The sequence below is a fragment of the Lampris incognitus genome, chromosome 12, assembly GCF_029633865.1.
Source record: "Lampris incognitus isolate fLamInc1 chromosome 12, fLamInc1.hap2, whole genome shotgun sequence".
Taxonomy (NCBI): Eukaryota; Metazoa; Chordata; class Actinopteri; order Lampriformes; family Lampridae; genus Lampris; species Lampris incognitus.
The window spans coordinates 34,953,103-34,970,604 of NC_079222.1; the positions used below are offsets into that span (position 1 = coordinate 34,953,103).

The 17,502-nt window shown below is 45.1% G+C and overlaps 1 protein-coding gene across 1 annotated transcript in view; it reads left to right on the forward strand.

The window, feature by feature from the left end:
- Nucleotides 1–17,502, forward strand: part of mast4 (microtubule associated serine/threonine kinase family member 4) — a 120,401-nt gene that overhangs the window by 13,420 nt on the left and 89,479 nt on the right. The window contains exon 2 of the mRNA XM_056290472.1: nucleotides 8,163–8,194. Within this exon, the coding sequence (XP_056146447.1) occupies nucleotides 8,163–8,194 (32 nt within the window). The remainder of the gene's footprint in view (nucleotides 1–8,162; nucleotides 8,195–17,502) is intronic.

The window sequence follows — 17,502 nt, forward strand, 5'->3', positions numbered from 1 at the left end:
GGTACCAAAATAATCCTTCAATTGCCCAATTTTCCATTCTTTCTCAGACCAAGAATGACATTCAAATCAAATTGTCTTAATTTTAAATGGTTCTAATTTAAAATATTTTTGTTTACTTGTTTGCTTTTGCTTGTTGCTTGCTTTATTTGTTACCCCCCCCCCACACACACACATTGCTCATGGATGCAGTCAGTTAACAATGCACTAGTAAGTTGTTCATGTGTTTATATGTGCTTGCCCATAAACCAGGATGAGGTTTTTATTGCCGTATAAACCCACATAAAAATCATAATTAAGTATTTACAGAAGCTCCCTGGCTCTGGATATCTCATTACTTAGCAATTCATCACAAATCAAAACAAGCTCAAATATTAATACTGACAGTTTGTTTTTCTCTGTGCATTATTGATCGACTTCCCTTTTCTGTGACGGATGTGGAAAATACATCAAACTCGATAGCATCCAAGCCTGTCGAACTTATATCTAAAAATATTACATTGTGTTAGTTTATAGTATTATATACAAAGAGATTTCACTTCCCCTGTCAAATTTAGCATCATAACAATTATTCAACACAATAATCAGTAATACAGAATAAAATATGGTAAATGCAAGAAAAAATAAAATAACAATAAAGGTATGTTGCTACCGTCAGGCAAAGGTTATGATAACCCCCCTGCTGGCAGGACTTTTTGCTGACTCTTGAGTTAAGTGACAGTTTGTACAGCATATTTTTGAACCAACTGAGTACCAGCCAACAAAATGATAAGGTGTGTAGTGTAACTACACTATAGTTTAAATTTTGCATACATTGAAAATTTGGGCACAACTTTCAAAAAGAAAGGAAATAAGATAAACCAAGTTAACCAATCACAGATCTGAAAGTTGTAAACTCGCAATACAGGGAAGTCTATCTCTGCTCCAAAGAAATGCACAGCACAAAGAAAGATGGCGCTTATATCACTTCTCGGATGTAGAACATACGACTGGCTGTAGATGGGAATATTTATTGACTAACTAATGAGATAAATTAGTGTGTGTGTATATATTAGTGGTGGGATTTGATTAAAAAAATCAATCGAATTAATTATGGGCTTTAATGAATTAATCGTAATTAATCACATATCGATATTTGACACCAGAAGCAACATTTTTCAATTCAAACAGGTCTTGGTAGATGACTAAATCAATGAATAGACACATACATACGTTTAAACAACAAAATCCTGTTTGTTTTGTTCAAAACAAGTTTGTTTTGTAAACACAGTACTTTTTGTGACCCCTGATCTTCTACCACTGAAAGTGGTCTACAGTCCACAGCAATCCATTTGGCCAGTGAGTTTGTTAATTTATCAGACGTGGACTTACTCGTCTTGGCTTTGAAACCCGTCATCTGGTGGAGAGTCGGTGGGCGACTCTGCTTGGTTGTACTAGGAGCACTAGCGTTAGCGTTAGCTCCGGTGTCCGTACTAGCTGCAACTTGTTTCGCATTTAGGTGGTACCGGAGGCCTGAATAACTGCGGTGGAATGCAAACTCTTTGTTGCAGAGTGTGCACACAACAGTGCTCCTATCTAGGCTTCCATCCCACCGGTTTTTAAACGTAAATTTCCCATCCACAGAGCTAAGCCACACGGTGCCGTCCGTCACATCTGTTGTTAGCATACTAACTTGTTAGCCTGACCTACTCCGCCTTCCGCTTGACTGACGTCACTCGGTGCATCGGTATAATCCGTATGCCAGGAACGAGTGCACTGAGAAGCGTTCCGTGTTGACTGGAGTGTAAAAATAAAATGCGATAAAATGCGTTAATCTTTTTTAACGCCGTTATTTTTCCGATAATTAATTATCGAATTAACGCGTTAAAGTCCCAGCACTAATATACACACACACACACACACACACACTAGGTCTAGATGACATACGTGTGGAGGCATGGAGGTGTTTAGGAGAGATGGCAGTGGGGTTCTTAACCAAATTGTTTAACACAATCTTGGAAAGTGAGAGGATGCCTGAGGAGTGGAGAAGAAGCATATGGTACCGATTTTCAAGAACAAGGGCGATGTGCAGAATTGTAGCAAAGTTGATCAGCCACAGCAAGAAGATATGGGAAAGAGTAATAGAAGCTAGGTTAAGAGGAGAGGTGATGATCAGCAAGCAGCAGTATGGTTTCATGCCAGGAAAGAGCACCACAGATGCGATGTTTGATTTGAAAATGTTGATGGAGAAGTATAGAGAAGGCCAGAAGGAGTTACATTGTGTCTTTGTGAATTTAGGGAAAGCATACAACAGGGTGCCGAGAGAGGAGGTGTGGTATTGTATGAGGAAGTCGGGAGTTGGAGGGAGCGGTGCAGGATATGTATGAGGGAAGTGTGACAATGGTGAGGTGTGTGGTAGGAATGACAGATGGGTTCAAGGTGGAGATGGGATTACATCAAGGATCGGCTCTGAGCCCTTTCTTGTTTGCAGTGGTGATGGACAGGTTGACGGATGAGATCAGCCAGGATTCTCCGTGGACTATGATGTTTGCGGATGACATTGTGATCTGTAGTGAGAGTAGGGTGCAGGTGGAGGAGAGCCTGGAGAGGTGGAGGTATGCGCTGGAGAGAAGAGGAATGAAAGTCAGTAGGAGCAAGACAGAATACCTATGCATGAATGAGAGGGAGGACAGTAGAATGATGAGGATGCAAGGAGTAGAGGTGACAAAGGTGTATGAGTTTAAATACTTGGGGTCAACAGTCCAAAGTAATGGGGAGTGCAGAAGAGAGGTGAAGAAGAGAGTGCAGGCAGGGTGGAGTGGGTGGAGAAGAGTGTCAGGATTGATTTGCGACAGAAGGGTACCAGCAAGAGTTAAAGGGAAGGTTTACAAGATGGTTGGGAGACCAGCTATGTTACATGGTTTGGAGCCAGTGGCACTGATGACAAGACAGGAGGCGATGCTGGAGGTGGCAGAGTTGAAGATGCTAAGATTTTCACGGGGGGTGACGAAGAAGGACAGTATTAGGAATGAGCTTATTAGAGGGACAGCTCAGGTTGGACGGTTTGGAGACAAAGCAAGATTGACTTGGCTTGGACATGTGTGTAGGAGAGATGTTGGGTTTACTGGGAGAAGGATGCTGAACGTGGAACTGCCAGGGAAGAGGAGAAGAGGAAGGCCAAAGAGGAGGTTTATGGATGTGGTGAGGGAGGACATGCAGGTGGCTGGTGTGACAGAGGAAGATGCAGAGGTCAGGGAGAAATTGAAATGGATGATCCGCTGTGGCGACCCCTAACGGGACTACTACTATGAAAGTACTAGTAGTCGTGTACTGTTGGAGCAAGAGCGAAAGAAACTAAACATGAGTGACTGAATGAATGGGAAAATAAATGAAGGGATGGATGAGTGAATGGGTATTAATCTAGCAAGTTATTGCTGACTGAATGAATGAATTAATTTGGAGGTTAACGAAATCAGAAGTGAACCTGAACGCAGTTGGGCGAAAGCCAATTGGAAAAAAGGGACAATTTGGGATCGCTCTCTTGCGTCAACTGTCATGCAGGATGCATGGAAGATTATTTTGCCTTACTTGCGGTGATAGATAACCGGGTAACAGGCTTTCCCGAAGAGCCTCGATCGCGTCGGAGCAGACTCGGTGGACCTCGGGTTGCCGTGGTAACAGTCGGAAGAGTTGACTGATCACTGCCAGCTGTTTCCAGCTTCCACCTTCGTGAGCGGCGGCTTCGTGAGGTGGACAACTTTTATTTTCTCACTATTTCTTCTCTATATTCTGCCCTAACTTCTTCATCTAGTTCTGATTTAGCTATTTTCTGTGCTTAGTTCACTTATCGCTAGATTCTCTAGCTGTCTTTCTTATACAAATCTTGTGTTTAGTAGGCAGCTTCTCGTTCCTAGTTTGTTACTAGCTTTGAGCTTAGCCTAGCTTAGCAGTTAGCTCTATTCATAGGCGTTTCTAGCTCATTTTTGGGGGTGCTGCAGCACCCCTAAATTGAAGAGATTTTTTATTTTTTACTGTATGTCCATGTTTAATAAACTGAAGAAATGTCAAAACCATATCCAGTATATGATGGTTTAAACGTAATATTTTAACAACAAAAATACAGCACCCCCCATGCTTCGAAAATGGTTTGATCCACCCCCCAAAATTTATCTTGCCTGGCCAGCCAGGTGCTCAGCACCCCTAAGGCTCTGATCCTAGAGTCGCCCCTGGCTCTATTACAATGTCTATTTCAATTCGGGGGGCAGCCGGAAACCGATGCAGCCAGGACGCGAACCCGGGTCGCCTGCACAACGGGCGACTGAGTTAACCAGTCAACTAAAGGGCCCGACCTTTTAGCCAAGCGCTAGCGAGGCTACACATTCATGATCGTTACAACATTAATCACACAAGTGAATACAGAATAAAGACAATACAACCCTAACTCCCGAAACTGCTGCTAGTACTAAGTGGAAGTAGATTACATTTAAATTCTACAAGACATTAGTGATCAAATCCTTACTAGATAATACATTAGATGATTGATTTTAAAGAAACGCCTTACAATAATGTCATTAGGCTGTGTCAATAATTCAGACGCATGTCCTGCTAAAACGGCCACCAAATGGCAGTGTGGTCACGTGGTAACCTATGCCTTGAATCTGAATTTTAATAACTCGTTCATTTTATATTGCACAGATATGAGGTTTGAGCGATCCTTCATGAAAACATTTGCTGAGTAATATTCACTTGAGAAGTTGGAGGATCAAGAAGACCTCCAATAAAACTCCTTCTTCTTTCCTGTAAAGTTCAAAAGTAAATCAGGATTATTACATGAGAGAGAGAGAAAGAGAAAGAGAGAGATTTGAGTCGATCAGTTCAAGTCCTGTCTCCATCATATGGGGAGGTGGGTGTTTCTGTCTTGTGTGGGGAGGAGATTAAAATCTTCTTCCTGCGGTCAACGGTGACATTGACCTGGACATTTCGTAAGGTGGTCCTGCGTGTCCTGCTACAAATTTGATAACGTGGTTTCTCGGATGTGTTTCCGGTCTGTTTATTGTCACTTTGTTACTTTCATGCAAGGCCAATTTAGGCCATAAGGCCATTTGTGTGTGAGTTTGCCCTGTTCCCTACACAAGCAGAAGGCATCCTGGTCATCCTGGCTGGTGTTCGTTCCTTGGGCAGTGATTTTTTTTCTTCAGTTTGTTTCAATTTGGGTATGTGTGTTAGTGCTGTTGAAGTTCTTGTAGTTTTTTGATATGGGTTTTTGTCTATGTGTAAAGTGTTCCTGATTCCTGAGAATGTCAGATTAAAGCACAAAACGTTTCTGGAAGATTCCAAAACTTGTACGCCTGGGTTCGCTACAAGTGAGTTGTTGAAAAAAGTGTGATTGTTAACTTTCTCCTGCTTGGTTTCTTATTTGTGGCTGTCCAAAATGAATCAAAGAGGGATAGTGTGTGTGTGTGTGTGTGCATATATATATATATATATATATATATATATATATATATATATATATATATATAAAAAGCGGGATACTGTATATATTAAAGACGGATAATGTATATATTAAAGATGGATAATGTATATATTAAAGAGGTATAATGTATATCAGTAGTCATGGGCTCTGGGTACAATGAGAGGAGAGCAGTATGTGTATCTGTGCTACTGTGTTTACTTCAAACTTACTATACTGTTGCATGGTGGTTGCCAAGAACAGTGCCATTCTTAGACATCATGCAAGCATGAGCATACTCAATGTATTACAGCTATACCATGCACGTAGCACACAAAGTGGGCCCAAAATAAAGCGTGCAATTGCAAACTGAAGCTGATTTCCACAATAAAGTGCGCCAACAGCCTAGCATAACCATAAGTCATCCAACAACCCTATTTGTTCTTTCTCATAACCGCACAAAGTCACAGCTGAGGCTTACATGCTGAATCCGTCATCACACATTACACATCATTGCATTATTAGAGCCAAGCACACACAGTTGTTTAACAGGGATACACTGTGTAGCCTAATTACAGCCAAGCAAATACACACTGCCAAAACATGTTCAGATTTAATTAGAATAAAAGTCCTGTCTTTTAAATGTTGACTTGTCTGGCCTGCTTGGCTGCACAGATCTTCACGGCATCAGATATTGATCTTGTATTCCTGTTCTGTCCCTATCAGGGCATCGCCTACCTTTAGTTTGGTTTATCTCCCCCTGCTGGCAGTACATTGTATTAACATCAGTTTATGCATTTAAGCATGTGACCTTTGTATCATATGACTCAGTCAGGGGAGTTAATGGCTTCCGTGCACAACTGTAGTCTTTTTTTTTTTTTTTTTTGGGGGGGTTTTTTGTGCACAACTGTGGTCCACTGACTTCCGGTTTCTACTGCAGCGGTCATACCGGTTTCCTGTTTGTTGGCGCGTGCTGTTGAAAATGGCACGTTTTTCACTATGCCTGCAAGACTTACCATGGATAAAGGTCAACGCCATGCACAGACCTGTCGACAAACTTTCACCTGCACCGACCAGCAAACTTTCACCTGCACCGACCAGCAAACTTTGACCTGCACCGACCAGGAAACTTTCACCTGCACCGACCAGCAAACTTTCACCTGCACCGACCAGCAAACTTTCCCCTGCACCGACCAGGAAACTTTCACCTGCACCGACCAGCAAACTTTCACCTGCACCGACCAGCAAACTTTCACCTGCACCGACCAGCAAACTTTCACCTGCACCGACCAGCAAACTTTCACCTGCACCGACCAGCAAACTTTCCCCTGCACCGACCAGCAAACTTTCACCTGCACCGACCAGCAAACTTTCACCTGCACCGACCAGCAAACTTTCACCCGCACCGACCAGCAAACTTTCACCTGCACCGACCAGCAAACCTTCCCCTGCACCGACCAGGAAACTTTCACCTGCACCGACCAGCAAACTTTCACCTGCACCGACCTGGAAACTTTCACCTGCACCGACCAGCAAACTTTCACCTGCACCGACCAGGAAACTTTCACCTGCACCGACCAGCAAACTTTCACCTGCACCGACCAGCAAACTTTCACCTGCACCGACCAGCAAACTTTCACCTGCACCGACCAGCAAACTTTCCCCTGCACCGACCAGCAAACTTTCACCTGCACCGACCAGCAAACTTTCACCTGCACCGACCAGCAAACGTTCACTTGCACCGACCAGCAAACTTTCCCCTGCACCGACCAGCAAACTTTCACCTGCACCGACCAGCAAACTTTCACCTGCACCGACCAGGAAACTTTCACCTGCACCGACCAGGAAACTTTCACCTGCACCAACCAAAACTTTCACCTGCACCGACCAGGAAACTTTCACCTGCACCGACCAGGAAACTTTCACCTGCACCGACCAGCAAACTTTCACCTGCACCGACCAAAACTTTCACCTGCACCGACCAGCAAACTTTCACCTGCACCGACCAGCAAACTTTCACCTGCACCGACCAGCAAACTTTCACCTGCACCGACCAGCAAACTTTCCCCTGCACCGACCAGCAAACTTTCACCTGCACCGACCAGCAAACTTTCACCCGCACCGACCAGGAAACTTTCACCTGCACCGACCAGCAAACTTTCACCTGCACCGACCAGCAAACTTTCACCTGCACCGACCAGCAAACTTTCACCTGCACCGACCAGCAAACTTTCCCCTGCACCGACCAGCAAACTTTCACCTGCACCGACCAGCAAACTTTCACCTGCACCGACCAGCAAACTTTCACCTGCACCGACCAGCAAACTTTCACCCGCACCGACCAGCAAACTTTCCCCTGCACCGACCAGCAAACTTTCCCCTGCACCGACCAGCAAACGGGTGAAAGGTTTCGAGGTGTACATATCAAGTCACCCGCCACAGTTATGAGGATGAGGAAACTCATCCTCATACTTGTGGACGTAACTTTATAAAAACAAGAATTGGTCTTCAAAAAGTATTTTTCCAAAAAAATGAGTCTTGGAAAAAAAATGGGTGGGGGGGGGGGTCTTACATAACCAGGGTCGTCCTGTGTTCGGGTCGCTACAGTACCGTGTTATTGGAAATGAAAATATAGTTTAATATTAATGTGTTACATATAAATGCAGAATGTATTGATGTCAGTGATTTTGAATTATTGTACTTACAGCTTTTTTTTTCCTTCTCTCATTTCCAGAAGGAGTTGAGTCTTCCCAGAAGAGGCTCCCTGTAAGTACCTGCTAGATGTCCGTCTTGCACTGTGGCCTCAGCTTCATGTTTGGTGCGTTTTCAACGTGGGCGTCATGTTTATTACCCCTTGCATTTTCCACGGTTGGTGCAAAACAATTACGTTCCAAGGCATCCGGGTAGCGTAGCGGTCTATTCCGTCGCCTACCAACGCAGGGATCGCCAGTTCGAATCCCCGTGTTGCCTCCGGCTTGGTTGGGCATCCCTACAGACACAATTGGCCGTGTCTGCGGGTGGGAAGCCGGATGTGGGTCTGTGTCCTGGTCGCTGCACTAACGTCTCCTCTGGCCGGTCGGGGCGCCAGTTCGGGGCGGGGGGGGTAGTGTGATCCTCCCACGCGCTACCCCCCCCCCCCGGTGAAACTCCTCACTGTCCGGTGAAAAGAAGCGGCTGGCGACTCCACATGTATCGGAGGAGGCATGTGGTAGTCTGCAGCCCAGAGGAGGTGGAGCAGCAACCGGGATGACTCGGAAGAGTGAGTTGGGTACAATTGGGGAGAAAAGGGGGGGGGGGGTGAAAAAATCTAACTAGTTTGTCTGCAACAACATGGGGGTGCGGCGTGTTCGTTCCACCGACCCTCTCTGCTGATGCAAAATACACCCCCACCTCTGTCCGCGGTGCTTTGGATGTGTGGCAGGGGTGTCACCACAGACCCACATGTGTGCTGCTCTAAAACTACTGCAGACACAAGGGCTTCTTCCCTCGGTGGCGGATGGGCTGAGCCGCAGCCGGGTCCCCTTGACAGCGGGGAGACAGCGGCCCAGCGGATGTTTAGTCACCTGAGAATCTCCGCGGGGTGTCACTTTAAACGCGACACCCAACTATTCCCCCATCACTTTTACAGAAGCGTGGTGTCGGGAGCCCACCGACTGCACCGCTTTATATTTAGACTCCGGAGCCTCTGGAGGCACGTATCCATAGTAACAGCGTTTGATCACATTTCCTGTTTCTGCCTCATATAAATCCCAAGTCACTATGGGAGATTTCACGAGGGTCAAGTCAATTCGCCGACGTGCTCTTCGAGCCCTCGGACGGATTTCCCACCTCGTGTCGTTTGGGCCGTCGTGTTGTTTTCTTGTTCGGCTTCGGTCGTTCTCGGAGAGTGTTTATTACCACCTATTTATAATCTGACCTTCACGACTGGGAGGGCTTCTGCTGGCTATCGTAAAAAGGCCGGAATGGGATCGCATGCGAGTGCTTATTCACACATTTGTGACCCTGCACATGTCAGCGAGCCTGATTTATAGGTAGTACCTCGTTGTTTTTAACAACAAACACAAAAGGTGTTAAACAAAAAGTGTCCTAGAAAGTGTTACGGCGAAGCTAAGTAATGAAACCTCCCTCGACAGTACTTTTAAAACAGTGTTTTAGAACTCTGGTTATTTAAAATAAGTACAAAATAACAGCATATAATAATAATAATAATAATAGTAATAATAAATACATAATACTAAATAATAATTATAATAATACAATTATATATCACACAAATTTACATTAATAATTATCGACTGCATGGTAATGAAAGTAAATATTTATAATGCTATTTGATTCGCAAATATTCTAATGCTTTGACAGGCCAAACTCTATTATGGAAGTCCAATAACCTACCTTATTCGGTTTAAGTATAGATATGGGAATATCCATTAAAGCTTTTTATGGAAAATTAACGCTGACATTTTGCTCGGGGCAGTTTATGTACTGTAATGTAACCTGGTACCAAATAACGAATTGCTTTGAAAGTGACTGCATGTCACAGAGTTTAATTTGGAATAATATTGTAAGGACATGTTTTGCCCTTAAAACCCTGGCAGCTGCATTTTGTACCTACTGTAGACAAAAAAACAAAACAAAAAAGTTGGATTAAGACACAGGTAGGCACAGAAACCCATGACCTTCCTTCTCTGCTAGTAACTGTTTAATTTCTGATGCTGGCGTGGTGCTGGGGCCCATATGTAGTAGCCACAGCTACAAGGCAATGATCTGTCACTCAAGACGTCCACCAAATACCTGCAGACCAGATAAATCTCATGACTTCATCACATTGATCTTTCCTGAGGCCGGGTCCAAGCCTTCTCATTGAGAGGGACTTCAGAATGGCGATCCCCCTTGGGCCCACATCAGCATCCCAATACTGAGGTTTACAGTAAATCCCAGCGTTGCCTGCAGCTTGGCTGGACATCTCAGGGAACACTGAGCTGCTGGGTGAGGGGCCAATATGGCTAATGTAGAAAAGGATTCCTTCTCCAACGCTCTTCCTGAGGTCTCTCCAATTTTGCTTTCCCTCGACAAGTTTTCCATCTAGCGTTTTTCTTAGTTTAAATCAAGGGTCCGACATTAGGCGGCGTCATAAAGAATGTAATGTGACTGCAAAGCCCTCTGGGAATAAATTGTGACTTAAGGCAAGACAAATAAATTTGACCTGACTTGGCTTGACTCGGTCAGACCATGTTTGAGGATTTGGTGTTGAATGAAATCCACACTGAAACGATCCCAAATCCCTGAGTAACACAGATAAATTTGTTTCTTCGTTTCTCCTTTCTGTGTAGGCATAATAGGTCTGTTGCACTTGTTTACAGTCCCTTTATAGTTGTTTTAGCATCAATGGCCACGTTACTAGGTACACCTGCACAGTAATGCATATAGCCAGACGGTAATGCAAATAGCCAGACAGTGAATCAATATATAAAGCATGCCCAGGAGCTTCAGTTGCTTTTCAACCTAACATCAGAATGGCAACTAGGCAACTTTGATTGTGGATTGATTGTTGGTGCCAGACGTGGTTGCATCATCCTGCATGCAGGATGCTGCAACACTAGGAATGCTACATTTGTCTCAGTAGGAAGGGTGACATGCCAAAACCAAACAGTGATGTGATGAGGAATTGTATACATCACTGCACCTCTCTGTGGCCAAATGGAGAATAGCATGAGGAGCCATTTTGAATTACTTTGGACTTGACTGTAAACCACAATCCTAACGATTGCTTTTTAAAAAAAAATAATTTACTGACACCCATGTTGGTGCTGGTAGTTGCAGTGGTGCTTTACTACTCATCACCAGAAATCTGGCTGAAGTTAAATAGTTAGCAGCATTGTTGTGTCAGCACCTGGCTCACTGCCGAACAGAAAAAAACTTAGCTGAATCTGAGTTTTAGCTATCACTTTTGTTGTATCTTTTGGTGCAGGTCTTCAACAAACTAGTTATACCAGATTTGCTTGTTAGCAAAAACAATTTAACTTCTTCAACAACACTACTACCACACAATCATATTCACAAACAACAACAACATACCTCATTCTTCTGCATCTGGCTGCTATGGAGAAGACAAACTAAAACACTGTGTTTTTTTTTTATCTTGATGCTTGCTCAATAATCAAGGTAAGAACATCAAAGAAGGTTGAATCAGTTCATCTGGATACAATGTTTATTGACAGATACGTTTCATCACTGATGAAACATATCTGTCAATAAACATTGTATCCAGTTGTATCCAGGTTGAATCAGCTCATCTGGATGAAACATTGTATCCAGATTAATCAGTTGTATCCAGGTTGAATCAGTTGTATCCATGTTGAATCATTTCATCTGGATGAAACATTGTATCCAGATTAATCAGTTGTATCCAGGTTGAATCAGCTCATCTGGATGAAACATTGTATCCAGATTAATCAGTTGTATCCAGGTTGAATCAGTTGTATCCAGGTTGAATCAGCTCATCTGGTTGAAACATTGTATCCAGATTAATCAGTTGTATCCAGGTTGAATCAGTTGTATCCAGGTTGAATCAGCTCATCTGGATGAAACATTGTATCCAGATTAATCAGTTGTATCCAGGTTGAATCAGTTGTATCCATGTTGAATCATTTCATCTGGATGAAACATTGTATCCAGATTAATCAGTTGTATCCAGGTTGAATCAGCTCATCTGGATGAAACATTGTATCCAGATTAATCAGTTGTATCCAGGTTGAATCAGTTGTATCCATGTTGAATCATTTCATCTGGATGAAACATTGTATCCAGATTAATCAGTTGTATCCAGGTTGAATCAGTTGTATCCATGTTGAATCAGTTCATCTGAATATCCAGGTTGAATCCGTTCATCTGGATACAATGTTTATTGATAGATATTATGAGTGATAAAACGTATCTGTCAATAAACATTGTGTCCAGATGAACCGATTCAACCCTCTTTCACTTTGTTTGTTTTTTGTGTTTTTTTTTTCCCCCTGGTAAAATCCTGTTGACTGTAACCATTGAAATGAGCAACTACAAAAGCCTTCCTGATTTGGGTATTTGTGGATTAGCTATTGTTTTAAATACGCCATAGAGTACAAAAGGGACATTTGTTTTCATGTAAATCTTGAGTATTTAAGTTTTAAGCCTTTTAGGGGCAGTTCTGCATTTCACCTACACCACAATGCAAAACAATAACTTTTATAATAACTTATTTTTAATTGGGTTGTACCCAACCCAATAATAAATGCAGTAATGGATCGGCCACTTTTACGTACAGTAAAAGCTCTGCACAGCAATCTGGAATAATGGATGAAAATTAAGTAAAATAGTGGGTATTGGATGAGAAAATGTTTTGCATAGTACATAGATACAATAATCAGGCGACTCCGGATCAATCTGAATCTAATTAACCCTGATTTTCTGCAAAAATATTTTGTCTACTCGTCTTTGCTTTCGGTAAAACGTTTAAGCTTTTGCCTAGATGTATGTTAATGGGAGTTTTAAATGAGGCAGCTGCAGATTATTTTTGATTTTGTTCAGTCTCAAAACATGTCAGCCCTCGTGTCCCGGTGGCCATTGCTGAATGAATTGGTGCACGGTCTGATGCAAATCAGAGGTTTTGTTTTTTTTTTCTTGTATAACAGAAGTTGCAAATATGGTCTGCATGTATGCATCATGTCTGTTGCTTAGACATTTTATTAAAGAAACATTTTGAAAAATGTTTTAGGAAGATGAAAAAGTTGCGCTCACAGTGTCACAAATTTTAAATACCTTTTGCATGTCAGGATTACTAATCCAAATCTATTTATGAGGAGAGAGTCAAAATGGCTTCTGTAACGCAGATGTCGAAAGGAAGTGTTAGTGTAGCGAGGAAAAGGAAGTTTGTAGTATAGAGATGACTGGCTTCGCAGCTGGTGGTTTGTGGCGTACTCTAAATCTGCTCAACTTTGGATGTTGTACCCAAGAAGCAGTTTCTCACTCTCACACTCCAGTTTGTATCATGCTTACAGTCTTGGTAGCTTGTTGGCTCCTCAGCGTTGCTCGTTTTAATTAGCAATGAAAACTGTTGGACAGAGAGAGGTCATTCAGAATGTTGTGTTGACGTTTCAACTGAAGCACTACCCGTACTTCCTATCAGACCAGTTTAAGAGAAACGGAAACAACACTCAGGTTCGAGTATGACCGTCCTCCCTCTGGGTCCCTCTGGGTCCTCAGGCGGGTGTAGAGGCTGATCCCGGAGCCGCATAATGGGAGGACGCCTGCGCGTGACAGCTTTTTACGTGGAGTGGCTGATGCGCCTGCAGCCACCACACTTGGCAGGTGGAGGCTAGAGTCCAGTGGCATGGAGAACCAAGAGGATTGGGGACCACCCTCTGTTGCGGCCTTCATCCACCTTCACTGCCGCTGTGACCTGGAGACATCTTCCACCAGTTCCGCCGCCGCTGAGGTCTTTGTTGGATCGCACTTCATGTGGAGCCTCCCCCCTTGACTTATCTGCCTTGGGTGACTCTACCAGGAGCCAAGCTAAGGATGGCCTAGCTCCCGGGATCATTGGCACACGAAAGCTTCTCCACCACAACAAGGTGGCGACCCAGGAGAAGAAAATGCAGTCGTGAAATTGTGATCAATAACACCGTAAAGAAACAATCAACATATTTTGCGTATTCCATTTCCTTGGCCTCGTTGATTAGGTTAAGTAAGCGCAGATAATTTATTCTTGTAATAAAATAACATGTTACCGGCGTCTGGGTAGGGTCGATTCCTATTCCTTTGCCTAACAACACGGGGATCGCCAGATCAAATTCCTCCGTTACCTCTGCCTTGGTCGGGCATCTCTACAGACACAACTGGCCATGTGTGTTGGTCGGGGCCCCTGTTCGGGTGAGGGTGGGGGGGGTGAACTGGGGGGAATAGCGTGATCCTCCCACGTGCTACGTCGCCCTGGCGAAACTCCTCACTGTCAGGTGAAAAGAAGCGGCTGGTGACTCCACATGTATCTGAGGAGGCATGTGGTAGTCTGCAGCCCTCCCCGGATCGGCAGAGGGGGTGGAGCAGCGACCGGGATGTCGCAGCTCCACCAATTGGGAGAGAAAGTGTGGGGGGGGGGGGAGATCCAAAAAGAAACACGTTACATTGTGTGGTCAAAATGTTACGACAACCTACTTGTTGTAATAGTTCATAATCCATCCATCCATTATCCAAACCGCTTATCCTGCTCTCAGGGTCGCGGGGATGCTGGAGCCTATCCCAGCAGCCACTGGGCGGCAGGGGGGGGGGGGGACACCCTGGACACGCCGCCGGGCCATCGCAGGTCATAATATCATAATTCAGAATATCGTGGACGAATTTCCATTGATTTAGCAGCTGATTCGTCACGGCTTCCTGCGACTTTCGTTGCTCCGCAATACGGCACAAGCAACAACGAGGGGGAAGAAATGGACCTGACAGAGGATGTCTGTGATGTACGCATGTTAGACGCTAGGGCTCGGGGAAAGCGGAAGTAGCTGGGAGGGTCTCTGGTGCATATTCCTGAACACAAATCCACACGTCTGCACAGCCTCATGGCCCGGTGAAGTGATGTCAGGCTGCCTTGTTCTTCATTCCCCACCCCACGTTGTACGCCCATCCTCGCCGATCGTGACTCCTAAGTGGCCGCGTGTTGTGTTTTGCCCCTTACGACGATGACATCAGCACCGCGGTGACATTGCATTGTGCGGTGGGCGGGTCATGCGCGGCGCGCTCGAGGTGACAGGCGTGGAAAAAAAAAAACGGACAAAAAGAATATGGGATGAATGCATTTATTGTGCTAAAGCTCTGCTATGTAACAGATCCCAAGCCGGTGGAGGGGGCCGGGGGGAGGGGCGGGGGAACACACAACCGTGTGTGTTTGTCGAGGAATGATGGGGTGGTGGGGGGGGGGGTCGGGGGGGTGTATTAGGGGGAGGGAGGAAGGGGTATTGTCCTGCCCCTGCCCCCCCCCCCCCCCGGTACCCATAGCAGGAAACTGACAGCCTCATATGACAGCCTCAAGGTGGAAGGACCAAAACAACAACAGCTTTCCCTCTTTTCAGCCTCCCCCCACCCCCTCTTTTTCCCCCCCCTCCTTCTTCCTTTTTTTGTCGGGAGGAAGAAATAGGCTGCCTCTCCGCTCCGTGGCAGCGGGGCTCGGCTCTTTGTCGGCGCACGGGGGCGGCGGGCGGGCAGGGTGACTATATATCATGTCCACAATAGAGCGGAGGAGCGCAGTCCAGCCATGAAAGCCCAGCGGGAGAGGCTGAGGATCCCGGGTCTGACGCTGGAGTGAGTATCCCCCCCCCCACCCTCCACACACCACCACCACCCCCCACCTCTCATCCTCCACAGCCTCAGCAACAGCTCTGGCGCGCGGCTCTCTCTTTTTGTTTTGCGCTGTTGTTGCAAAAGCTCTCCGCGGCGTTAGCGTTAGCAGCAGCGGCACCTGCAGCAGGTCTCGTGCCACATCCTCTCCGCTTAGCCCCGCACACCGGCTTACTATCTGTTCGCCTGTGTCGGTGGTTGTGCGCATAGCTGTGCTGTTGTGTGCGCCCACATGCATGTGTGAGAGAGACGGGGGGTGGGGGGGACGGGGGTGGGGGGACAAGCAGGGGAATGTCGTAGCTGCACAGCATGTTTTACCTTTTGGGACTGGGATAACGCACAGAAATACACACAAAACCACACCGTTTTACCGGCGTTGGTGGAGAGCCGAGATCCTCCGGCAGGGTTTTGCTACGGCTGGCGGTGTGCGATGTGAAACGCAGGGAAGTGGCTTCCCTTAAGGCCTGTGTTTACGTTAGATGGCAGCTATTTAGTTGCCGACGCAGCCACAATAATCTGTTTGCAACCGACGACGCCTAAGTTGTTTCTGTTATTGGGATTGTTTTTTGTTTTTTTGTTTTTTTTCTTCTCAGGTTCTCCAGGTATTTGTTGTGATGCACACCATGTAGGGATTTGGTACACGCAACTTAAAATGATGAGGGGACTGAACAGGATTCCTTGTTATTTTGCTCACATGCTATTTCTATGGACTATGAGGAAATCAGTGCATTCAATTCATCTCTCTTACACACATATTATACATACAGGACTGTGGATTGTGCCCACCAAGCATGTGTTTAGTTAAATTTTACACTCCTACAGAAATTGATACCCTATAAATTACTGAGAAGCTACAGCTACAGGAGTGACATATTTATATATTTATTCAACTGACTAAAACAGGATTTTGTTTGCCTGTAATTCGGCTAGGGGGCGTCCTGGTGGCGTGGCGGTCTATTCCGTCGCCTACCAACACGGGGATCGCTGGTTCGAATCCCCGTGTTACCTCTGGCTTGGTCAGGTGTCCCTACAGATACAAGGGAAGCCGGATGTGGGTACGTGTCCTGGTCGCTGCACTAGCGCCTCCTCTGGTCGGTCGGGGTACCTTGTTCAGGGGGGTGGGGGGCACTGGGGCGAAATAACAGCGTGATCCTCCCACGCGCTGCGTCCCCCTGGTGAAACTCCTCACTGTCAGGTGAAAAGAAGCGGCTGGCGACTCCACATGTATCGGAGGAGGCTTGTGGTAGTCTGCTGCCCTGGAGGGGGGGGGGTAATTGGCCGGAATACAATTGGGGAAAAATTCGACCAGTACGAAAACCCTGAAAGACACGGTGTATTCATTCATTTATGTATCAATTTATTGTTCATTTTATGCATTTTTATTATTTTTATTATTTTATTTAAATTGTTATTACATATTATATTATCATTTACATGTCGACATTTTATTTGTATTATTTCAGTGTATTTTTTTACACCATTTGTGGTGTATTTCTAAACTAATCTCATCCATTTGTTTAAGGAAGTTATTTGGATGACTTATTAAGTTGTTTGGACGAGATTAACAGAGGAATTGGCAGGATATATATATATGTTTTATTTTTATTTATTTATTTATTTATATCTTACATTGCCGCTCGAGGCTTATGCCAGTCATCCTGCACTGGCATGACGGAGGCTTTCCATAGCATGAGACCGATGCACGCGACAGC